The sequence below is a fragment of the Musca autumnalis genome, unplaced genomic scaffold (assembly GCF_047663935.1).
Source record: "Musca autumnalis isolate F117 unplaced genomic scaffold, ASM4766393v1 scaffold_4, whole genome shotgun sequence".
In the NCBI taxonomy this organism is placed as follows: domain Eukaryota; kingdom Metazoa; phylum Arthropoda; class Insecta; order Diptera; family Muscidae; genus Musca; species Musca autumnalis.
In genome coordinates, this window is record NW_027411977.1 from 66797888 (window position 1) to 66825386 (window position 27499).

The following is a 27499-nucleotide window of genomic DNA, read 5'->3' on the forward strand; positions in this document are numbered from 1 at the left end:
TTCCCCAGGTGATACCACGGGGAGGTTAGTGTCCACTTGAGATGAAAGAGGAACCAAGATAAATCCTGGGCTTTGCCATGTTAAAACCGGTCAGGACCGTTCCTTGGTATCTTCCATCCCCCACGTCACCCTATTTTATTATACTTTTTTATTATATTTTAATTAATGTATCCTTTGTAATATTTTTTCCAATACTTTACAAATTTCTTGAAAAATTTAAAACAGTTTAAAATTCTACTCAGAAATTTTTTAAAAATGCGTAGCATTAGCTAATATCCCATGGAAACTAAAATCATTTCGGGCTACGTCTGGCTACGTTGGTGGACCACAACAAATTGGGGTTTTGGCATGGAACATCGATTCCTGAACCACTGTGCGCCGTTCTTACATGTAACACCGCTGGATTCCTGCATGAGTTCTACCACTTGCCTTTGGTTCAACCAAACTCTGGTAAACACAGAGAATATAAGTCTGGTAGAAATTTCACGATGTGCAAAGTATGGACCTAATCGGTTACTTCCTTTAAAAGTTATATTGCCCACAAATTTTCCGAAAATTTCCGGACTTTTGTGGGGGAGGTACCGGAAGGAGTGGACCGATACAACCCATCTTGGAACTTAAACTAAGTTTGACAAAGTATTACGAAAGCCAAATTTTGGACCAAATCGGTTCACCAGTTCGAGAGTTATCGTGCGCACCAGCCAGCCAGACCGACTCACGGACATTGCTAAATCGACTCCAAATTGTCTGAAACACATTTCGTCCAAACATACTTGGGGTCTGAAACCATTATTTCGATGAGGCACATTTTGCCCGTATGAAAGTGATATACCCTCGTTAGCATAAACGGCGCACATTGCCGTTCTTACATGTAATACCGCTAGATTCCTGCATGAGTTCTACCACTTGCCTTTGGTTCAACCAAACTCTGGTAAACACAGAGAACACCTCGAGGTTCAAGTCGCTGGTAACAGGTTCCAGAATCGATGATTGTCAAAGGCTAGGGCACGAGGATTCCAAGGGTTAGGGACGCATTAAGTGTAGAGAACCCAAGGACATCGAGGGGTTACAAACACCACTTACGGTCTACCAATGGATAAAAGCGTGAGTAAGTGACTCTAAGGGGTTACGAACACCTCTTACTGTCTGTCAGGAGTAAAAGGCACGAGGGAGCAGACCCATAAGTTGCGAACACGCAGAGAAAAAAATATGTTTGATCCAACAATATTCCAAGAGCAAAATATGTATTGTTAACATATTGTTGGATTCCTCATGTAGTATTGTAAATCCAAAAATAGTTTGTGTCAACTGAACAATATTTCTCTCTTTTCTTCGAAAATTTGTTTCTCTTCTCTCGCTATTCGATGCCGTGTTGAAAAAACAATTTTGGTGAGTTGTGGTGTGTTTGTATGACATGCTGCCTTTACCTTTGTTTTTGTGTGTATGTACTTGTGAGACTCTTGTTTTTATTTGTTTCTGTTTTGTTTCATTCTTCTTTCCTTTTCATGTTTGTTATGGTGTTTAATTATTCCTTATGTTGTGGTGGGTTCTTGTGGCTTTTTGTTTGTCTTTGTTGTCAGCCAATGCAGCAAACCATGTATTGTGTTCATCAATGATTGCAATATTATACGCGACATTTATATCCAAGTTATGCGAAAAGTGTATATGAGAAGTATATGCACTCAAATCAAACATTTCTGGGCTGGTTTTCTGTATTGACAATACTTTTTGTAAACAAAATTAGATTATGATAGTTCCTACAATCGGTATTGTTAACGATTTTAACAATATTGCGGAAATTCGAAAGTTGTTTTTGTTTTCTATGTTTGGAACAAAAGATGGTATTTTTGGATTTGGATTACAATGTTTGAACAAAACAAATACATTTTTGGAACCAAAACATATATTTTTGTTCCAACAAAAGCGAAAAATATTTTTTCTCTGCGTGAACACTTCGATGAGTCTTGGGTGGATAACTCTTGGAAGGACTCCGAAAGGTTACGAACACGTTTACAACAGTTCTTCCCAATTTTCGGCGTTTTTAAGGTTTTAGCGTCATAATCCAACCTAAATGGGTCAAACTTGGCATTTAGACTCTGTCCCCTTAGATGTACGTTTAAATCTGGTCGATTTACTTACAATGAGCATCTGTCTGAAAATAAACTACAACACCCTGGCAACACTGCTTAATTGTTATTATACAAAAATACGTGAAATAACATTTCAGGAATGTGGAGGAGAGCTTTCGTACATTTTTCTGTATGTATAGTTAGTGTTTGGTTGGTTGTTCATTGCTGTACATAATGTGGGGGAGTAATACAGAAAGGGACCACCACATAGAATTCTTTGCAAATCCAACCAAACGGCAACAACATCCTTAGTCTATAATGTTTTAGCATACATACCACGTAATCAAATGACTTATTGCCTTGGAGCTGGATAACGTAAGTAATTTTGCTATATAAAATATGTGTGGGTGTGTTTGGGGGTGGATGAAGTCTTCTTATTTTTTTTCTGGTTTTCATATCAATTTTCATTAAGAACTTGAAGACTGTGTTGTTATTTGGTAGATTTATTCATACAGCTGGTCGGTCAACAGCATTGTCAGCTGTTCGAATTTCGTATTTCTTTAACCTTTTTCTACCACGATGCTAAGGGTAGTTTTTGGGCTGCCTTGTGTACTGTTGTGGGGTTGTTGTTGTTAAAATGTCTAGTCATTGCATAAATTAGAATTTATTTCGTCGCGACAAATTTTGCAGGTGTTTAAATACGAAAGTGTTTTGTTAATTTTAGTTTATGATTTTATTAGAATAACTTTCACAGACGATTTTTTGATTATATCAGCGAAAAAAAGAAAAGGGGTAAGTAATGTAGCTTGATTTAAATATAATTAAGTAACAAAATGATACCCCTTAGGATATTTATTGAAAATATTGCAAAATTTTAGCAAACATAAGAAAAAACACATTTTACATTTAACATGCTTTATAAAACATGATGCATGTTGTTAAGTTGTTAATTCCATACAATATCTGTCAAATAAATAACTTAAACTCCCAAACACCTGTTTTAAGTGCAAGTGTAAAATGCCTTACTTACTTAGCTGGCCCATTACAGAACATTTGTTCCATAGACCTAACTAAGAAAAGATCATCCACTTGTATGCTCCATCGAAGCTTAGCCCTCCCGATTCTGCGTGCACCGCCATGTGGCATGTATTCATACGCCTTTTTAGCGGGCTCATCATCGTGCATTCTTTTGATATGGCCTAGCCAACGCAATCGTTGCATCTCGATACGTTTAACTATATTCATTTCTTTATATAGCTTATATTGCTCGTGGTTCATACGACGTCGATATTCAACGTCAACGCAAATCGGCCCGTAGATCTTTCGAAGAATTTTCCTCTCAAACACACCAAGCACTGCCTTATCTGCTTGCGCAAGTACCCATGCTTCGGAGCCATATATTAGCACGGGTAGTATCAGCGTTTTGTATAGTGTTATTTTTGTTTTGACGAGATGTGGCTTTGTTTTTAAATTGCTTATTTAAACCATAGTAGCATCTGTTGGCCAATACAATTCTTCTTATTTCACAACTGATGTTATTTGTTTTCATCTTCTTATTTCACAACTGATGTTGTTTGTTGTGTTTATGGCAGGAAGACGAAGTCTTTAACTACCTCAAAATTATAGGTACCAACTTCCACAGTTGGTCCGAGCTCTATGGACGCTTTGCGCGTCGACACCATCAATTTGGTCTTTTCGCCGTTTACCGCCAGACCCACTTTCGCAGATTCTCCTTCGACCTTCCTAAAAGTATCAGTTACTTCCATTACAGATCGTCGTATCATGTCTATGTCATCAGCATAAGCAAGTAACATGTGACTATTGGTGTAAATTGTGTAATTTCTTTTGACATTTGCATCTCGTATTACCTTTTCCAGCAAAATGTTGAATAGGTCACACGGAAGGCTGTCTCCTTGTCTGAAACCTCTTTTGGTACTGAACTGTTCGGAGAGGTTCTTTCCTATTTTAACTGATGACCTAGTGTCAGTTAAAGTCATCTTACAAAGCCGGATGAGCTTTGCGGGGATACCAAATTCAGACATTGCATGGAATACCTTTGATCGGAGGGGACTGCCGAAAGCTGCTTTATAATCGACAAAAAGGTGATATGTGTAGATCTGCATCTCTTGGGTCTTCTTAAGGATTTGCCGCAGGGTAGATATCTGGTCAATGGTGGACTTGCCAGGTCTAAAGCCGCATTGGTATGGTCTTATCTCCTTTCTTGTCGTCGGGTACGCGTTCTTCCTGTCAGATGGTGCTAACTAGCTGATGCATACACCTTATCAGCGGGTCGCCTCCGGTTTTAAACAGCTCGGCTGGTAAGCCATCGGCTCCTGCTGCTTTATTATTCTTCAGCCGGTTGATTGCTGTTTTTACCTCATCTTGGCCGGGTGGTATACATTCTATACCATCTTCTGAGATTGGATCTGTGTTATCATCGTTTTCGCTACTATTGGATACCAGCAAATTGGAAAAATGTTCCTTCCATATCCTGAGCACGCTATCTGTATCTGTTACCAGATTACCTTGCTGGTCTCTACAGGAGGATGTGCCTGTACCAAAGCCATCTGTTTGATGTTTCACTCTTTGATAGAATTTTCGGACTTCATTCTGGCTCCTGTACATCTCGATTTTTTCACACTCCCACTTTTCCATTTCTCTCTTTTTCTTGCGGAAAAGACGTTTCTCTTCTCTCCTTTTCTCCCGATATCTCTCTCGTGCGCTACGCGTTGCTACTGATTGTAAAGTAGCTCTATATGCCGCATTTTTCGGTAGCAGCACGACACTCCTGGTCATACCATGAATTCCTTTATGGAAGTCTCTGGAATCCAAGTATGGATTTTGCTGCTGTTTGCATGGACTGGGCAAAATTTTGCATTTTGTTGTGTTATGTTATCGGGACAATGAGTGCTCGCGTTAAGCAATTGGGCTAGTTGAGTGGAATATGCTGTGGCTATATGTTGTGTTTGCAGCCTATCGATGTCCAACTTCCGCGTTGTGTCTGTTCGAGCTTTATTTGCAACGTTTAGACGGGTACGTACCTTTGCTGAAACAAGGTAGTGGTCCGAATCAATGTTTGCGCCTCGGAACTATCGTACATCCAACACGCTGGATGAATGTCTTCCATCTATCACACCATGATCAATTTGATTGCTTGTTCTTTGATCTGGATACAGCCAGGTGCCCTTATGAATATTGAGATGATTAAATCTGGTACTGCTAACTACCATGTTTTTTGCAGCTGCAAAGTCTATCAGCCTCATACCATTGTCAGATGTTTCACTGTGGAGACTGAATTTCCCGGCTGTTGGGCTAAAGATATTCTCCTTTCCAATTTTGGCATTAAAATCGCCTAGAATGATTTTAATGTCATGGGCAGGGCAACGGTCATATGTTTCTTCTAAGCGCTCGTAAAATATATCTTTGGTCTGTTCGTCCTTTTCTTCACTGGGAGCATGAGCGCCAATAAAGCTGATGTTGAAGAATTAGCTTTTATTCGAAGTGCAGCAAGTCTTTCATTCACTGGGGTGAAGATGGATATCAGATGTTTTAGCCTCCGACTAACTACGAATCCGCAACCAAAGTCATGCTTTACGTCATGGCAGCTATAATACAGTGAGTGACCTTTAAGTGTTGTGGTGACGCCTTTCCCAATCCATCGTATTTCCTGTATGGCAGTAATATCGGCCTTGTGCTTTTCAAGTACGTCTGCCAATGCGAAGACTGCACCTTCTCTATAAAGAGTGCGAACATTCCAGGTGCAGATTCGCAGATTATGGTCCTTATAATGCGTTAAAGAGTATTATATGAGCTGACGAGTTACGGCAAAACAATTTACAAACAAGTAGAAAAGAATCAGTCGGCTTTCCCAAGAGAGATACCCCCAACCTGCAACATAACGGATATAAGCAAACCCAAGTTCGTCAACTGGGTGACGTAGGGGTGGAAAATACCTCATTTCTTTTAATATGGCAAATCTCAGGACTCATCTTGGTCCCTCTTTCGTCTCAATTGGACACTGATCAACCCGAGGTGTCACGTATGGAACTCCCATTAACACCCGTTAAAGGTTGTAATCTAACATGAGACGAGCGTTCTCGGTTAAAACTTAGGCAGTAATTTACATCTTCAAACAGCAACACACATATGAAAAAAACAAAGAAAACAAATTAAAAAAGTATCGATCGGCTTTGCCGACAGAGATATACCCTCAGCCTATGTGAATTGAAACTTTCATCTACGGACAGATCGAATGTATTTAGGGTCTTTTTAGATTTTTGTGGCCCTTTTTGGACATTTGAGCTTGCCGACAAAAATGTGGATTAGGAATAAAGTTCAAAAGTGTTGCCGAGAAGGTACTTTAAGAATGGACCGACTTCGTCCATTATGGAAGTTGATCTAATTTTGGGAGTCGTATCTTTTCGATAGATATCGCGCCCTCTAGTCATTACAGTGAGACATCGTATAACTTTTGGACCAGTATGCCAGAAAGCAGAAAGGACTTCTCCACGGTTAACATAATATCGCTGTAAACAGTACCACAACGAACAACATCGATGTACATTTTCAATGGATCTTCGAACAGACCCTAAACTGCACTTAGACACAAATTTCGAACTTTTGTGGCGGTGGTATCGTAAAGAGAGGACCGATATGGACCATTTCAAAAGTTAAATTAATTTGGGAAAAAAATTAGAAGATCCAATGTTTGAACCAAATTGGTTGCCCCGGAAATTGTGGACCGGTATTGCCCATCTTCAACCTGAAACTAAGTTTGTGCAAAACATGATGAAAGGCAAATTTTGGACCAAATCGGTTGATAAGTTCGAGAGTTATCGTGCTCGCCAGCCACTACATATGTTGCCATAGCGGTTTTTAACATCTTTCGAGCTGTTTTCTCAAGAAGTATTGACTTGCCACTATAAAAACTTGTATCATTGTAATTGAGGCAGCGAATGCAAGTAGCTTCAACAAAAATCAGAGTGATTCGAAAGCAGGTGAACTTATCCGAAATTTTGTGTGGGAGGTACCCGAAGGAATGGACAAATATAATCCATATTCAAACCTGATCTATATCTGGTAGACATATTAGGATGCGTAAAGTATGGACCAAATCAGTCCTTCCCTACAAGAGCTATATTGCGCACAATGTTTCCGAACATTTCTGAACTTTTGTGGGGGAGATACCTGAAGGAGTGAACAAAATATTATGAAGGCCAAATTTTGAATCGAATCGGCAGATCCGTTCGAGAGTTATTTTGTGCTCCAACCACTACACTCGGTGTCATAGGGGTTTTTTGAACCTTTCAGGCTATTTTCTTAAAAAATACTTCAATCCTTGTAAAACGCATACATGTGTAGTTTCAACCCCATTTACTTCGATTTCCCAGCTCAAGGGATTGCTTTCTTCCTCACAACAATCTAGCAGACAAATTCCAAAAATTTCCAATCAAATACAAAAAAATCTCAACATATTTCATTATTTCATGTTGAGACAACAAATAACCAGAAATGGTTGGTAAATAAAACACAAATGTTTACAATGAGTTGCTGTTGATATGCCGTAGCAATGCAATTTCATATGGCAAATTTTGTGATGAAAAGGGGAGAGAAGGAAGGAAGCATCCATACTTTAGCTGTATATTGCCGCAAGTATTGTTTTCTTCTGTTTGTGGTGTCATTGTGAAAATATCGCACATTTGTCGTGTAATCCTTAGACAAACAATGTTGTGCCTGAAGAGTATTTGCGATATGCCGATTTTATACTTCGGTAGAGGGTAATTTGTCTCATTGTTTTTTGTTTTGTCGTTAGTTCGAATACTGCTGAGTAGTTTATTTGAACATGTGTCGTTCGGATTACATATGGATGTATCATCACATTTAGTATTTGTGGAGTTTCGAATTATGTTATAGCAATTCACACAGCAATTGAAGACATTTGTTTTAGTGGTCGTTCTTCAATTTTTGTAATCACTTTTGCCTTATTCTTCTTCAATATTTGCACTTTTTTTCATTTCCAATTTGTGAATTATTTGTTCTATGAACAGTTGCTTAGAATTGCATTTGAATTGTTTGCCACTCCATCCGATGATAGACAGTTGTTAAATGTGAACATGGGACAGGTGTTTATACGTATGTATGTATATACATGAGCGTGTAAAATAATAAACAATTACTTTGATTAAAAGACTCAAATTTGAATATTCGATGTTTATGCTATAAATCAGTTTGCCCCTTGGGGAAGTATAGCTTACTATCAACTATTAAAAACGAAAGAAAACAAGTAAAAAAGCATTAAGTTCGGCCGGGCCGAACTTTTCATACCCTCCACCATAAAATATTCATTCCTGTCCCCAACTTTAGTGAGTACGTTAAAATGTCAGATAATGTACATAAAATGCTTCATTTGGGAGGTCCTTTTTTATGGTGCTTATATCTAACTGTTGACAATTTTGGGTGGGCTAAAAATTGGGAGGTACTGTTATATAGGGGTTATAATAAAACATGGGCCTATGTTGACAGTTTTTGATGGGAGCCTTTAATGTCAAATAGCTCCTAATTCGGTTAAAAAATTTAGCTACAATCCTCAAAATATCGAAAATCGGTACATAACGTGGGAACTGCAAATGTCATTAACAGCTAGTTCGGAGGTATCTGGGCTATATGAAAATATGAACTTAAATGAACAAATTACAGAAAGTTCGTCCAAATAATAAAGCTAAGGTACGGAAAATCGGGAGGTTTGTTTTGTGGCTATACAAAAACATGGACCTACGTTCGGTTAAACATTTTAAGTAAAATCCTCAAAGTACCGAAAATCGGGAAGTATCGTTATATTAGGGCTATGTTGAAAATTGTTGATGCAGATGTGTGGTGACCACTACAACCTTCAAATGTCAAATTGCAGTTAGTTCTGTTAGAAATTGTAGCTAAAATTGCCAAATTACTGAAAATTGGGAGGTACCGTTACATGGAAGCTATATCCGAACATGGACCTATGTTGTCAATTTTTGATGGAGAGGTGTTGTGACCACTAAGAACTTCAAATGTCAAATTACAGCTAGTTCGGTTTTATATTGTAGGTAAAATCATCAAATTACTGAAAATCGGGAGGTACCGTTATATGGGGGCTTTCTTGACAATTTTTAGTGGAGAGGTGTGGTGACCACTAAGAATTTCAAATGTCAAATGTTCAAATTACAGATAATTCGGTTTAAACCTGTAGGTAAAATTCTCAAAATAGCTGAAATCGAGCGGTAACGTTATATGGGGGCTATTCCAAAACATGGACCTATGTCCACTAGTTATAAAGGTTTATTGACATTTAAGAACCCTAAATGTCAATTGATAGCTAAATCGGTCTGAAAATGTAGATAAAAACGTCAAAATGCCCTATATCGGGGGCAGGGACGTACGCAGGGGGGGGGGCACAGGGGGCCCGTGCCCCCCCGAAATGGTTTGGTCGAACAAAATTTGTTAAGCTTCTGTAAAAAATTATTACATATTTTCTTTCTCATCAACATTTTTTAATGATTGGAGATTTCAAATAAAATGGAAACTTATACGAAAACTTATATTTTTCTGAAGTTTCTGTTCAGAAAATGAGCATCATTAATAAGTTTTTTTTTTAAGAAATGTTTTCAATTTTTTTGTTTGGACCTATACTCTTTTTGAGAGAAACTTCTAATGGTTACTGAATTATTTCTTGAATTCATATCAATCCACTATTATGTACGACTTCCGTAATGAATATACTCCATGTTTGTTATGTCATATTCGAGCTATATAGAGGTCTAGAGGCATTACACTCAATGGAAATGCATGAAAAAATGTCTATTGGACAAAATTTATGAAGGGGTTTCCGTGGACAATATCTTAAAAGCCAATTAGAAATTTGTCTCAGAGGAAAGTACATACCCAAACGACAAAAACACTATTTGGGTATTGTTTTGTCAGATCTAGCCAAGATTTTATGTTCTCATCTTAAAATGGCTAAATATTGAATTTCTCAAAAAATCGGGGCTATATCTCGGAAACCAATTCGAAATTTGTTTTGACTTTTTTAGCATACTTATAGATAAGGGAAAAAAGAAAATATTTTTAAAAAAAAATCGACTCGAAAAACTGCATTAGAGCTATAAGATGTACGTAATATCTTAAAGTACCACAGTTTTGATATAGTATGCACCATATCTCCGAAACTGCAAAATTTGTCGTAATGATATCTTTGAAAAAAATATTGGCTTGAATGTGATACACAATTCATCTTAAAATGCTTTCGATGTCTAATGTCTCTATCACGGTGTATCTTGAATATTTTTCCACGATCATGTAATAAATATATCAATAACACTGCTCAACAAAATTGAAAAAGTTGACTGTTTCAGACGAAGTTGCAGTTGTTTCTAGATAAAGTCGGCGAGTTATTTTCAAATGCGGTGTCGGTTTTCATCCATCAGCTCTTGTTTTTGAGATATAGCTCAAAATCGAGTTTACGAGTTTAACCCAGACTTTCGTTATTTTCGGATACAAACAAATATTTTTTTGTGGGTTTTGCGACATTAATATATTAAGGAGATTTTGTACGCTCGATACAAATCGTTTTTGAAATAGTTATGGTGAGTATATATAAGAAAAATTTAGAGAATATACGACGGACCTTGTAAAAATTGCTTATTTTGAGTACTTTAAGCTATAATTACGTCATCGGGGGAAGTCATAGGATCTTCATATGGCAATGCGGATATGCTTAGGGTGTCTACTATATAGTCCAGTATTCAAATATATAATATAAAGTTCATACCGCCCATGATTCGACCATAACCTAAAAGTCATCATGAAGACTGCCATTGAAAAGTAAATGGCTTATGTATGTGGTAATGATATCACAGGTAAATTATTTCCACGGTGTGCCTTAACAAATTTAAATGGAAGGTGCTTACACCTCGGAAGTTTTTGCTGATTTTGAAACTACAATGCTCGTAGATGAGAAATAGCAAGAAACAAAAAAAATCGCCGGAGGGATTTTAAAATAAATCGCGATTTAAGTTCACATTGTTAGGGGTTCTTAAGGTTTTGACGATTTTGCTTGGAAACCGCGAGTTCTATGTAAATGAGTCTAAAGAAAATGTTGTAGCAGAGAAAATTCTCCACAAGATTGGCCTTTATAATATTTTCGTAGGTGATATTTCGTAGGTTCAATTGAAATTTTTAGGTTTTTATCTTAAGTCTTCACGATTTTGCTTGAAAACCGCAAGTCATATCGAAATGGGACAAACAAAAAGTTGAAGCTGAGTAAATTCTCTACAAGATTGGATGATTTATTTTTTCCTAGGTTGTACCATTTTCAAGATATATAAGTTTAGTTTGTAAAATTGCAGTAATGGCATTGTTTTATAAGGAGGCGATACAGTTATTGCATTGTCTCAATTTGAACTTCTTTATCTCAAAAACGGTAAAACCTACGAAAATATCATAAATACCAATCTTGTGGAGAATTTTCACAGCTACAATACTTTCTTTAGGCCTATTTACATAGGACCCGCGGTTTCTAAGCAAAATCATGAAAACCTTAAGAACCCCTAAAAATGTGAACTTAAATCGCGATTTATTGTAAAATCCCTCCGGCGATTTTTTTTGTTTCTTGATATTTATCATCTACGAGCATTGTAGTTTCAGAATCAGCAAAAACTTCCGAGGTGTAAGCACCTTCCATTTCAATTTGCTAAGGCACACCGTGTTTCCCTTTAGCAGTCTTTATGCCGATTTTTAGGTTATGGCCGAATCATGGGGGCTATGAACTTAATATTATACATTTGAATACTGGATTATACAGTAGACACACTAAGCATATCCGGAGTACCATATGAAGATCCTATGACTTCTCCCGAAGACGTAATTATAGCTTAAAGTACTCAAAATATGCAATTTTTACAAGGTCCGTCGTATATTTTCTATATTTTTTGATATATACTCACCATAACTATTTCAAAAAATGATTTGTATCGAGCGTACAACATCTCCTTAATATATTAATGTCGAAAACCCCACAAAAAATATTTGTTTGTATCCGAAAATAACGAAAGTCTGGGTTAAACTCGTAAAAAAAATTTTGAGCTATATCTCAAAAACAAGAGCTGATGGAGAAAACCCGGGACCGGATTTGAAAATAACTCGCCGATTTCATCTAGAAACGACTGCAACTTTGGTTGAAACAAAAGTCCTATTGACCAGTGTAATTCACCATGGATTGACAAATATGAGAATAATCTATTCGTGTCAACGGTGTTTGATATACCTGATGTAAAAAGAGTGACATAAAATACTGCTGAAACAATATGAAGGAAGCATTTTACATCTTCAGAATGTTCCAAGAAATTGTTAAGCGCACTTTTTGGAAGATTTTCTGTGAAGTTAACATGCTTCAACTCCCAATGGTTTAGCAGCTATTGACTAGAATTTTTTTATGTAAAATTTTCTATATTTAATCAATTATTTGTATGACAAATAAGTTCTGCTGCCTGAGGGCGGGCTACAATATTGCTAAAGACTGGAAAACAAATAATGCGAAATGGGTCGTTTCAAACGTTCAACATAAGTGCAGTTTAAAAACTTTTCGAGGATACTTTGGGCATTTTTCTTGTTGACTCTTGTAGTCTTGTTCACTGCGATATCCTACTTTTCGTGGGCAAGTCCACGCTTTCTGACAAAGCTCACGATACTACGATGATCAACTAAATTGGCTTGTGATGGGGTAACTATTGAAATGATAATATCAATTTCCAAAATTGACTATGTCGCTCCATTTCTACAGGTACTTTTAACACTTCTGCGCTTTGATGTAAATTATTTTTTTAGCAAAACATATGCATGTATTCCGAACGTCCACAATCGTTAAGATAAATATCCCAAAAGTTTTGATATTTTTATAAGCAATTTTTTTTCGTCCACATAGGCCATAACATTCTAAAAGCTCCTGAATACATATTTGTTGGGGGGAAATATTTGGGATTGTGCATTTACATAGGCTCAGATCACATATCTTTTGGCCAATTTTTTTCAGAAATCAAAATTAACGATTTTTTTTGTTCGTTTCCAAACGATTAAAAGTTATGATAAATTGAATGATTGTTATTTGTCAAAACTATATAACATTTGAAACAATACATTTAATTTAAGAAATATTTAAATTCTAGCTTCAATAAGTTGCAAGAACTGAGTCCAGCAAATTATTTAATGTCATCGAGTCCAAAAAAGTCCACTCGTTAAATTTAAAAAAATAATACTTCTTCTGTAACGGCCGGAACAACAATCATAGAATTTTTTCCACTTAAAGTGTTTTGTCACGATTTAGCTAAGAGTTTGCCGAATGATTTGACATAGCCCAAACATGAGTCAAACAGTACTGCGACAAGGATTCGGAGTCTATGAGTCGTAGTCGGTATCGTCCGATTTTAAATTTCTGAAGTTTTAATTGTCTTGTACAGGCTCTATGCTCAATCCGAGAACTTATATTTTATAATCTTTAAAAACATAAAATTGCACCCTAAATAATACTGAATTTATGTACTTTTTGTCAATATATCGTATAAAATCAACTTACAAACCCTTCAAAATAGCTTTACATAACGCTACATAACATTTCAAATTTTCATGATTTTTGGTCAAGTTGGGCCCCCCCCCCCCCGAAATGAAATCCTGCGTACGTCCCTGATCGGGGGTACCGTTATATGGGGGCTATACCAAAACGTGGACCTATGTCTACAACTTTTGTTATATAAGTTTATTGACATTTAAGAACCCTAAATGTCAAATTATAGCTACATCGGTCTGAAAATGTAGCTAAAAACGTCAAAATACCGCAAATCGGGGCGTACGGTTATATGGGGGCTATACCAAAACGTGGACCTATGTCCACAAGTTTTGTTATATATGTTTATTGACACTTAAGAACCCTAAATGTCAAATTATAGCCAAATCGGTGTGAAAATGTAGCTAAAAACGTCAAAATACCGTAAATCGGGGGGTACCGTTATATGGGGCTATACCAAAACGTGGGCCTATGTCCACAACTTCTAATATATAAGTTTATTAACACTTAAGAACCCTAAATGTCAAATTATAGCTACATCGGTCTGATAATGTAGCTAAAAACGTCAAAATACCGCAAATCGGGGGGTACCGTTATATGGGGGCTATACCAAACCGTAGACCTATGTCCACAACTTCTAATATATAAGTTTATTAACACTAAATAACCCTAAATGTCAAATTATAGCTATATCGGTCTGAAAATGTAGCTAAAAACGTCAAAATGCCGTAAATCGGGGGTACCGTTATATGGGGGCTATACCAAAACGTGGACCTATGTCCACAACTTCCAATATATAAGTTTATTAACACTTTTGTAATATAAGTTTAGTTACACTTAGGAACCCTAAATGCCAAATTGTAGCTATATCGGTCTGAAAATGTAGCTAAAAACTTCAAAATACCGTAAATCGGGGGGTACCGTTATATGGGGGGCTATACCAAAACGTGGACCTATGTCCACAACTGTTGTTATATAAGTTTATTGATACTTAAGAACCATAAATGTCAAATTATAGCTAAATCGGTGTGAAAATGTAGCTAAAACCGTCAAAATACCATAAATCGGGGGGTACCGTTATATGGGGGCTATACCAAAACGTGGACCTATGTCTACAACTTTTGTTATATAAGTTTATTGACATTTAAGAACCCTAAATGTCAAATTATAGCTACATCGGTCTGAAAATGTAGCTAAAAACGTCCAAATACCGCAAATCGGGGGTACCGTTATATGGGGGCTATACCAAAACGTGGACCTATGTCCACAACTTCCAATATATAAGTTTATTAACACTTAAGAACCCTAAATGTCAAATTATAGCTACTTCGGTCTGATAATGTAGCTAAAAACGTCAAAATACCGTATATCGGGGGGTACCGTTATATGGGGGCTATACCAAAACGTGGACCTATGTCCACAACTTTTGTTATATAAGTTTATTGATACTTAAGAACCCTAAATGTCAATTTATAGCCAAATCGATGTGAAAATGTAGCTAAAAACCTCAAAATACCGTAAATCGGGGGGTACCGTTATATGGAGGCTATACCAAAACGTGGACCGATATAGCCCATCATCGAACTTGACCTGCCTGCAAACAAAAGACGCATTTTTCCAAAATTTCAGCGTCCTATCTCCATTTTTGTGGATGCTAGAGTGATTACCACAGACGGACGGACGGACGGACGTGCTCAGATCGACTTAGAATTTTACCCTGATCAAGAATATATATACTTTATAGGGTCGCAAATGAGTATTTCAATGCGTTACAAACGGAAAAACAAACTTAATATACCCTCCATACTATGGTGGAGGGTATAAAAAAACAAGTAAGAAAAGGTTATAGTCGGACGGGGCCGACCACACGCAGAGAAAAAAAATATGTTTGATCCAACAATATTCCAAGAGCAAAATATATATTTTTAACATATTGTTGGATTCCTTATGTAGTATTGTCAATCCAACAATCGTTATTGTCACACTGGTCTATATTATGTGTTCTAAATCATGGATAGGCAATGTACGCTTACTGAGAGCAAGTGAGCATACATTTCAATGCATTTTACATTGAAGTTTTCGCTAACTTGATCTCAGTAAGCGCACATTGCCTGACCTGGTTCTAAATATAAATATGTATTGTTACTTTGACACTATAACGTTTTAGACCAAACATGTAGTTACGATAGTTTTGGTTAGAGGTAACAATATTTGTTGTTGCAATTCATAATAGTTTTGATCCAAATGGACAATAAATATAGTTAGACCTTACTATTGTTTTGGTCCAAATGGACAATAAATATTGTTAGAACTCACAATAGTTTTGGTCAAAAGTAACAATATTTATTGTTGCAATTCACAATAGTTTTGGTCAAAATGGACAATAGATATTGCTAGAACTTACAATAGTTTCGGTCAGAAGTAACAATATTTATTTTTGCAATTCACTATAGTTTTGGTCAGAAGTAAGAATATTTATTGTTGCAATGCGAAATGATTGTAATAAAAATTGTATACCTACCTTTTTAATGTGTTACGTTTAAAAAATATATAAAAAGTTTAACTTTTGCTCTGTTCCAGAACCTGCAAGAACATAACACTGATGTTAGATAATTTTAATTTCGATTGACGCTAATATAGTTTAACAAAGATTCGTCTCTTGATGTGCAAATGAAGCATGTTGGTAAATTATTTCTTGTGATTTGTTCGGTCAGGAAAATTGTGAATCCAAGTCGTTAATGGAATTTGAAGCTAAATTAGAAAAAGAAAATGTGTCAGAAATATCGCTTAGTAACAGAACAAAAAGAAGATACTAATTAATTTTATGCCAAAAACAAAATCGGTTGAAGAAATGTATTGTTGCACCAAATTACTGAATATAACAGGTTTTAGAGAGTATTCTTATTAAAAACTCCACTTCAGCTGTCGGTGATTAATTTTATGTTTTCTTAACTAAATATTAAAAAGTCTGCAGCAAAACAATCCTTAAACCCCTAAATTAAAAAAATAGCATCATGAAGTTAGTTAAAAACAGACAAACTACGCAATAAAATACAAGTGTCAGCAATAGTCATTTCCTTGGTTTTCATTGGGCATGTATTGCAAAAATTATTAGACCGTTGCAACGCGCTCTTTATATTTTAAATTAAAATAGAATTCCGACAATTCGTTCACAAAAACACAAATTTAAAAGAAAAACTATTTCTATTTTCTCTTCGTATAATAAGTTTCAACCACCTTTTTCTTTTTGTCTCTCCACAAAACACACACATAACAACTTACATACGATATTAGAAGAAGAGATTCAAAAGAGGTCAAAATGAGCAATAGTTATTGTTAGAATTCATGAGTTTTTGTCAGAAGTAACAATATTTTTGCCTACAAGATCGTGTCAGGGATATTGTGCGAACGACTAAAGCCAATGGTCAACGAGATTATTGGACCATACCAATGCGGCTTTAGACCTGGCAAGTCCACCATTGACCAGATATTTACCCTGCGGCAAATCCTGGAGAAGACCCAAGAGATGCAGATCGACACCTACCACCTTTTTGTCGATTATAAAGCAGCCTTCGACAGTCCGCTGCGCTCAAAGGTATTCCAAGCCATGTCTGAATTTGGTATTCCCGCAAAGCTCATCCGGCTTTGTAAAATGACTTTAACTGACACGAGATCCTCAGTTAAAATAGGAAAGAACCTCTCCGAAGAGTTTGGTACCAAAAGAGGTTTCAGACAAGGAGACAGCCTTTCGTGTGACCTCTTCAACATCCTGCTAGAAAAGGTTATACGAGAGGCAAACGTCAAAAGAAGTGGCACAATCTACACCAATAGTCACATGTTACTTGCTTATGCTGATTATATAGACATCATGGGTCGATCAGTAAAAGAAGTAACTGATACCTTTATAAAGGTCGAAGGAGAATCTGCTAAAGTGGGTCTGGCGGTAAACGGTGAGAAGACCAAGTTGATGGTGTCGACGCGCAATGCGTCCATTGAGCTCGGACCGACTGTGGAAGTTGGTTCCTATAATATTGAGGTAGTAAAAGACTTCGTCTACCTCGGCACCTCCGTCAACACAACAAACGACATCAGTTGTGAAATAAAAAGAAGAATTGTATTGGCCAACAGATGCTACTTTGGATTAAGTAAGCAGTTTAAAAACAAAGCCACATCTCGTCAAACAAAAATAACGCTCTACAAAACACTGATACTACCCGTGCTGATGTATGGCTCCGAAGCCTGGGTACTTGCGCAAGCAGACATGGCAGTGCTTGGTGTGTTTGAGAGAAAAATTCTTCGAAAGATCTACGGACCAATCTGCGTTGACGGTGAATATCGACGTCGCATGAACCACGAGCTGTATCTGCTATACAACGACATCAATATTGTTAAACGTATCGAGATGCAGCGATTGCGTTGGCTAGGCCATATCAAAAGAATGAGCGATGATGAACCCACTAAAAAGGCGTATGAATACATGCCACATGGCGGTGCACGCAGAATTGGCAGGCCAAGGAATAGATGGCGCAAACAAGTGGATGATGAGATGACAAGGCGCGGTATTCCAGAGAGCAAAGCAACAAATAGAGAGGAATGGAGATCTCTTCTTAGTTCGGCCTATAGAACAAATGTTCTGTAATGGGCCAGCTAAGTAAGTAAGTAAGTAACAATATTTATTGTTAGAATTTATAATAGTTTTGGCCAAATGGAAAATAAATATTGTTAGAATTCAGAACAAAAAAAAGGTTTTTTCCAAACTGCACTAGCGAAGACGATGAAAATACCAAAGATCCAATTCCAGAAGATAGTATTGAATATTTACCGAAGATTGTTTTGAAATTCAAACCGAAGGCGACATGCTAATACAATGTATGTATGCATCTGCCAATTGAAGGCGGCCTTTAGTCGACGAATAGATTGACTATTCTATCCTGACTTCCTGGGCCTTCTCCATGATTTGGCATAGAGTAAATATCTGTTATATAGTTGACTTCACATGTGTAATATTGCATTGATTTTGCCAGATTATTTCGTGTATCATTTGCCGCTCACACGAAACGCTCGACAGCACTATTTGCGACAGGCAGGCGTTTTATCCCTCCGTATTTGACTCATATCGTCTTGTCACACTTATTCTGTACCGGACACATCAGACATAGGTTCCAATCATTGGACATGCGTTCCTTCAGTAAAATTTTGTTGGTGCCTTTTCCTTCAGCCGCTGAATTGATGTCTTGACTTTACTGTGGCTAGATGGTATACATTCAATGTCGTCCTTTGGGATTGGCTCTGGGCTATCTACACTAGAGAAAAAATATGATTGATCCAACAATATTCGAAAAGCAAAATATGTAATGTAAAGATATTGTTAGATTCCGTATGTAGTATTGTGACTCCAACAATTGTTTTTGTCAACCTCAACAATTGTTTTTGTTAAATCCCGAAATAGTTTTTGTCAACTGGACAATATTTTTCTCTATTCTTTGACAATTTATTCTCTTCTCGGTAAGTTTTGTTTGTATGATTTTATCTTTGTTTTTGTTTGTATGGTCAAAATATTTTGGGCATTAGTCCCTCTGACACAGATGAGAATAAAGAGAAAATTTGTTGTTGTTGTATTCACGTTAACGTATATGGATGATCTTTGCTGATGTATACCAACAATGAGATTGTTGTTTTTATACCCTATACCACAATGTGGAAAAGGGTATTATAAGTTTGTTTTGGTAAAAATTCATGTAACACCGCGAAATATTCGTCGGAGACCCCCAATGTGGTATACCAATCTTCATATCTCGACGAGATAAAGCGATTTTGAGATGTGTGTCCGTCCGTCTGTCCATTATAAATTGTAAACACGCTGCAGGCCGCATTTATGGACCGATCGTGACGAAATTTTGTATGGAGGTCGGGTTCAGATCAGAATAGATCCCTATTCTTATTGGTGATTACCGTGAAATATTTAGCGGGTGAAATGGACCAAAAACATAATATTTATCCAATTTTCTAGCGGCTCTGTAGGTCTCAATAATAGTCCGATATGACAAAGAAGAAGCTTGCAATTTGAGATGGCGATCGGATAATATTTAGAGGGTTAAATGGACCAAAACTTTTGTGTGAAAATTGTGAAAATTTTTAATATATAGCTTATATCTTAATTCCTGGAAGTGACATTCCCGACAAGTGAGATATACTTGAAAGTGGAACGCTTGACCTTTCAATTGATGCCAATTATGTTGGTGTGCATGATCAGATAACAGAGTTACAGCCTAATATATTCCGTTATTTGTTTGTAGTGTAATAATAAATTCGCTAGAAGTCGCAATTATACATCAATAGTCACGAAATTTTGCACCGGGTAAGAGTATAGTTCGAAAAAGATGCCTACAATTTTGAATGAAGATCTGATATTCTTTAGCGGGTGAAATGGACTATTACTTTTGTATGAAAAATATAAACATTTTATTTTTGGTCGATATCTTAATTCCTTGAGGACATATATTTCGCAAAGTAGGATACATATGGAAAAAACTACTAACCTTTCCTCTGATGTAAATTGCAATAAATTGTTTGCTAGATAACGGGCCTATTGCCTAATATATAATGGGTTCTGTGTAGAGAACCACATTTTTATCCATGCTACATATTGTCTCTCCAAAAGTTTATGTAACACCACGAAATATTCGTCCTAGACCACTTATTTAGTATGCCAAAATTCATATCTCGACGAGATAAAGCGATTTAGCGATTGTAACGAATTTTTAAAGGAGGTTGGGTTCGGGCCAGAATTGAAATGATTAGTTTTTGGTGATGATCGTGAAATGTTCAGGGGATGAAATGGACCAAAAACAAAATGTTAACCAATTTTGTAGCGGCTCTGTAGGTCAAAACAATAACCCGCAAAATTTTAAACAAAGTTTGAGTTTATGAAGAAGAAGAAGAGTACAAACCAACGTGAAGAACAGATAATACATAGCGGGTTAAATGGACTGAAACTTTTGTGCGAAATTGGTAAAAATTTCAATAAAGTAGCGGTTAAACAACGGAAGTAGTAGTACTACATAAGTGGGTTTCATTACATTTTAGTTTGTGTCAACTAAATTTTCCTTTCCTGCTACAAAAATGTTTTTGTCATGCTAGATAACTTTTTGGTTTTGGTCATAAGTTTATACATTACATCTCTGATATTTGATAATTAAATTTTCACAATCATTGAAAAGAAGTTCCGTTGAGATCGATTGTCCAGGGATAGTGGTATAGGGTATCCCATGGTCGGCTCCGTCCGACTATAGACTTTTCTTACTTGTTATTTCTTTCTTTTTCGTTTCATTCTTCTTTGGGTTTTTTGATGATTGAGTTATTTCGGCACAATCTGTAGAAGTGGTCGCAATTTGTCTTTTCTTTTCATCTTTGTTATAGTTTTTAATTACTCCACCAAAGAAAGAAGGAAACGATTAAATATTCTTTACCAAGCTTAAAAAAAGATATTGTACACATATATTCATGTTTTGACATCAAATGAAGACCTAAATTCGCCTTTTGGATCACTTGGTATTTGCATAGTGGTTATAGGTATGGGAGCCATGGTAGAATTATATAAGGTAACAGCAATACCCAGCTGAGTGAACTGGGCTGTAATGTTAGTGTCAAATTCCGTACGACATTTTATATTTTTACTAGCAGACCCCGGTCCACGTTGCTGGCCCGTCGTAATGCATTTTAATGGCAACTTTTTATGGACAGTTATTTTCTACCTCACTTCTTCCGTCCATTGTCAACCCTAGGAGGATTTTAAATTTATCAACAGATTTCGTCTGTAGCATTTCTTTTCTCTTACAAACTTTATCGGATTTTTCGCCCATTGACGCTGTTAAGGATTTATTATCGTCCATGTCCAACCTTGTCTCGATTTTGCAAGCCGATGCACTCATTATTTTAGCAAATATAGCGATTATAAAACAATTGGCCCCCGAAATTCGTCTACAAGTATATAGTATTTTGGACCACGGGACATTCCTGAACATTTTCTGAAAATTGCATGAAATTAGGTTCAGTAGTTTTGAAAAAATAATGTATTTAAAAAAGTGGGCGTGGTCCGGTATTTTGGCTCCAAATATATACCTAGGGTACACACAATCCGAATGCCTCCAAAAATTTATGCTGAAAGCGATATAATCATAAGTTTTGCTTATACATATAGCATTTAAAAAAAGGTCTGGGGAAGGTACCCCACCTCATACGAAATTCGTAAAATATACATAACAATGGCTAACATTGAGCTTTTGCTGCAAATTTGATGGAAATCGGTTCAGTAATATTGGATATATAACATATTTAAAAAAAAAACAGCCCTGGTCGGGTCTTTAGGCCCCAAAGGAGTACTTAAATTGTAGATTAATCAGTAAAATTTTAAAGCGCGTAATATTTGCGAATATAACGTTTTTTTAATATCGCATAGGGAAGGTACCCCGCCCCTCTGGAATGCAATAAATTATGTAGCCCGTTTTCGGGGTCTATCCCTGTACATTCCCTGACAATTTCAGGAAATGAAAAAAGTGAGCGTGGTAAAATTTTCTTTCCATAAAAATTTAAATTGGGTTACGGCGGCAGTTGATTATACCCTCAGCATTTATGCTAACGAGGGTATATAACAAATATTGTTAGCATAAATGCTGAAGGTATATCACAAATATTGTCAATTATTTCATATTCCATTTTAAAAAGAGGTTAAATTTTTTTCGTGCTACATAAAAGATTTCCCCAGTACGAATCTGCTCGCGAACCAATTTTTGGTTGTTGCGGACAAACGTATATGGCGGTTTTATTTCGGCTTTTAGGAAAGAAAATATTATAAAAACGCTACTTATTTTTATGAGCACAATTGTTACTATAAACTTCTCTCGAAATGACTTCAGCGAGTAGATTACTTAATACATGTAAAATGATATTCTATAATACACCATGTAGTTTTGGTGGGGTCGGCAGGTTATTAAGAGCTTTTGAGACATTATCTCTGGAAGTATGGATTTGTCACCGTAAAAATTAAAATCTCGTGAAAACGGCCGTAAACACAACCTTCAGCAAAAAATTCATGCCGATACGACTAGAGTCCCTAAACTGCACTTGTGCCAAAAATTTTAAAGTTTGTGTGGGAACGATATAGTCCATATTCGATGCTGATCTATCTCTGTAGAAATATTACGATGTGCAATGTATGGGTCAAATCCGTTACTGCTTTCGAAAATTATAGTGCGCACACTTTTAGCGAACTGTTTAGTGTGGGAGGTACCCGAAGTAGTGCACCGATATGGCACATCATCGAACTTGATCTCCAGTCAGACAGACAGATGGTTAAATCGGCCCCAAATCTTCTGAAATGGGCTCCAAAAACATTATTTGGATGATGCACATTCTGGTCGTATGCAAATTTATAAAAACTCTTTAATCTAAAGGCTGAGAGTATAAAACCAATATGTTTGAATCTAAGTTGAGAGTCATTCCTTTCGGTAGTTATTATGCCCTTAAATATAACGTTCGGACTTGGCAATAAAAACTAGGTCCCACTTCATTGCGGTAATATGTATGAAACGAGATGCATTTATTAATACACCAAGACCTCGCTTTGCGTCGTTTCACTTTCCGTTGTTTTCGAAGTTGCGTCGTCGATTGTTTAATACCAATTCACTATGCGTAGTTCGATTTTTCCACCATAGTATAGAGAGTACATTAACGAGGTTTTTCCGTTTGAAACGCATTGAAATAATCATTTGTGACGCTATGTATATACATATATTCTTGATTAGCGAAAAATTCTAAATTGATTTAGCTTTGACCGTATTTTTGTTGTAATCACGATATTTTACGAATGATCTAAGATAGAGGGCTGGAATTTTGTACACATGTGTATTTGTCTGAACCTAGATCAAATTCGAAGATGGGCTACATCGGTCCACATCATATAACGGTACAGGTATTTCGACAGTTTAGCTACATTTCCGCCTAAATTTGTGGGCTTAAGAAAAATAACGTTTTCTTTTCCTAGAACCTATCTAGGAACATGACATGGCTTTCCACAGAAAACCTTTATTCGTTTGAGTCATGGTTTTTGGAACGTATCAACGACGCAAAGCGAGGTCTTGGTGTATTTGAGAAATCGGGGATGATTAAATTAAGTACATCGGTTACAAATTTTTAAATCAACACTTACAGTACTCCGAACTGAATAAATGGGGAAATTGAGATTGAAGGTTTTGCCCGGAGTCGCAATGGAATTTTCACTCCGGCTAAATTACACGATTCCAAAGGTCTGCTTTGAACATTCAAATGTTCAACCCTTCTACAAGTTGCTGCGATTTTCGCTTTTTTGGAATGTTTTGTTTGAAATCACTGTGTCCGTATTTTATTATTTTCCCTACCTGAACGCAGTGGTAGTGCATATTTTCTCTGTTTATGATTTTTTATGCTGTATTTTAAAATAACTCCTTGTGTGTGTTTTTCAGGTCATCATTCGTGGTATTAATTTCTTGTGAAGCTCAGAGTTTAAAGCAGCCAAGCAAAATATTTTGAGCACCACCGGTTTAAAGAATCTCTCACTCACTCTCAATAATTTAGTAAGAAGAAAGACATCGATGTGTAAAGAAGACTTCTTTCTGCGCGTGTGTATAGCAAACCAGAATGACTTCATCGTCGTGTTTCAATGGCATTTTTTCAAATTGTGATGTATGGATTCGAATCTATAAACTTCTACCAATTCAGGATCAACTACGGCTGGCCATGACCAATGAAAGTCTAAAGACAATCTATTTGAAATTTATAAATCGCATAAATTACGAAACATTGCACATCGTGGCACAATTTGGAGAATATTTTGTATCAAACAACACATGTAGAGATCGTTTTAAAATTCCAACAAGAGAATTTCTTTTGGATTTTCTGCAATTGTATGCCAAAAATGTTTACGAACTATATACAGAAGCACCCGTACCAACGGAATTTTTCAAAAATCTAATCAAATTGGAATGCCGCATGGAAGGTCATTTACTGACTGTTGCAGATGTCACACGGCTAGTTAATAATCTGCCTCATCTAGAAACCCTGCGTATACTTGCTTTTTCATGTGAGAGCTATAAGCCAACAAGTAGTATTTCCAGAAAAGTGGTGAAGGAGTTGTTGCGATTTAAGAAACTAAAACACCTTCAATTGGATTTTGAAGATTACGATGTGAAAATCAAATTTAAGGATTTTCGCCAAATTCTCACCAAGCTGCAATTGGATAGTTTACAGTTACAAGTTCAATTAATACGAAGGACAAATTGTGACGAAGAATCGGAGGCTCTAGAATCTGCAGTACTATTAAAAGAACTAGAAACTGAGGTAATACAATATCCTGGCAAATTCCTCTCAATGTTGAGTAAATTTAAACATCTCGAGGTGTTGACCATTCGATTGGCTACCGTAAATGAAATGACTAGGGGATTTAGAGCCCTTTCGGAACTCAAGCACTTGACAATATACGAGACATCTTTTCGCAAAACAAGAAATAGGATTACTTTACCACCAAACCTGATCAAACTACACTTAAGACAGTGTTATGATCTGACATTGAATGCTTTGCAAAAACTGCTCCATGAAAATTCTCTCCCCCGGCTAACTGAATTTGTATCTGTGGAAACCTACTATGATATCAGTTGGTTTAAAGAACTTCAAATTTCTTCGCGTATACAAACCCTTAAAATTGAAAATTTTAATATCAATGTGTTTCATTCACCATTTGTGAAGAACTCGACATTGCGGAAATTGTCATTACACTGGGAAGAACACCAACCGATTCAACTGTGTCCCACAGGTGTAGGTACTCTTACGTTTTGTCACAATTTACATACGCTGGAAATGCATAATCTGCAGTTGTCAATGGACATATTGTTGAAATTTGAAAATTTAGAAAAGCTATCACTCGAAGTGCGTTTGCCAGATCAATGGTCATACTTGACAAGCATTTTGCGCTTGAAATCATTACGCGAGCTTACCGTGCGGCAAAATGGTTCGTGTTCTGGACATCCATCGCCACAATCTTTTGTAACCAACGTTACCAAGTTGAAGATTCGTTGTTTGCATTGTATGGAAACTGACTTCTGGTTTCAATTGTTAATACTTAACCCTCGTCTAGAGTTACAAATGCGTTTCGATATGCACTATTCAAGAATGTTTAAAACATCAATTGACCGTGATTTATATCCTCGAGATCAAGTTAAAATACAAATATGCGGTTTCACTGTAGGTAAGTATTGTTGGGCATTTTGTTTTTTTTTGTGCTTTGAATTATTGTTATTAAATTTGTGTATTTGTTTATATTCTTTAGATTATAATAAACTACGGGAAGATTACTTTTCAACAATCGCTTCGATTCCAAAACATGTTGATGAATATGATGATGATGATGGCGAACTCAAATGCAATCTAATAATCTCTACATATAAATAAAACACTTTTTAAATAAATGTATTGGTGTTTTAATTACAAGATTGTAAATATATTAGGGTGAAGCCATTTTCGTTTTCAGTTCGCATGATCAAATCCAGCAGAGCACGAAATAAAAAATATGAAGTGAGTGTTGAAATTGAAAACAAATTCCACCTCACCTGTTATTCTAAAAATAAGATCTCTTGAAATTAAAATGGTGTGCGAACTCATATGTATTTTTTTTTCGTTTAGAGCGCTCCCTATTCATTTATATATTTTCGTGCAGCGTACGTAAAAATACTTTATTACACATTTCCAATGGTTTCGTTTCGTATTTTCCATAGGAACAATACAAATCGAAACGTAACCCACGTTGACCGAAATCACAGTTTTCATTCGTTTTGTTTACGTTCGTGAGTGCCATCAAAACGAATAGCGAAAAGTTCTCAATTCCACACCAACAGATAAAAAAAGAAAAAGTTCAAAACACATGAACGATTCAAATGAATGATTCGTTTGGTGGTTGAAAACATCAACCGTAGTATCCCAGCAAACCAAATATCGGATGTCCGACACATCTAAAAAATTTCGGAAGCAAAACCGTTCAGATTTCATTCCGATTTTTTATATGATTTTTCGTACGGAATTCGTTCAAATTTTGTTCCGATTTCGGACAGAATCTCGGAAATAAATTTCGCTTCGAATATACCAATGTTTTTCTTCCGATTTCGGTACGAATTCGGATCAAAATGTCGGAAACAAATTTCCCTTAGCACAACAACAACTTTTTGTATATACATAAGGCCGGGGCGATTTGTATGGAAGGAAAAAAACCTTAATGGGCCCTTCGCGTTTCTGATTCCTGGGATTGAACTGAGCAGAAAAGTCCACTGGACCATATGTCTACGATGAAAATCGGGAGTCTCGGTTAACAAATGACTAAATTATAGTGGCTTGAGTCTAAAAACCCCCACAAAAAATATATAATTGAATTTCTCATAATTTTCAAAAATATATGGCCTGTTCCCGAAAGATATTATTCGCCTTCAACTTCAAGTCAAAATCGGGAGGCTCGATTTTCATCTTAGACATATGGTCCAGTGGACTTTTTTGCTCAGTTGAATCCCAGGAATCAGAAACGCGAAGGGCCCATTAAAGTTTTCAAATCGCCCCGGCCTAATATACATATCTAACTCCTTGCTGTTAGATACATATATACAAAAGGTGGTTGGTTTTATTTCAGTTTGTTGTCGAAAAGTAAAATGACTGATTATAAAATTCGCATATACAATTTTTAAATATTTTAAATATAAATACAACATATAATAATTCAAGCTAGTGATGACAGACTGAACATATTCGTACACAAAGTTTACATTGT

The 27499-nt window shown here is 36.3% G+C and overlaps 1 protein-coding gene across 1 annotated transcript; it reads left to right on the forward strand.

The window, feature by feature from the left end:
• The first annotated feature begins 2710 nt into the window (after positions 1-2710).
• Positions 2711-26139, forward strand: LOC141401566 (uncharacterized). The gene is made up of 3 exons (XM_073981873.1): positions 2711-2861; positions 24159-25936; positions 26018-26139. The coding sequence occupies exons 2-3, from the start codon at positions 24334-24336 to the stop codon at positions 26137-26139; spliced, it is 1725 nt and encodes a 574-aa protein (XP_073837974.1). The 5' UTR covers positions 2711-2861; positions 24159-24333.
• Positions 26140-27499: the final 1360 nt, after the last annotated feature.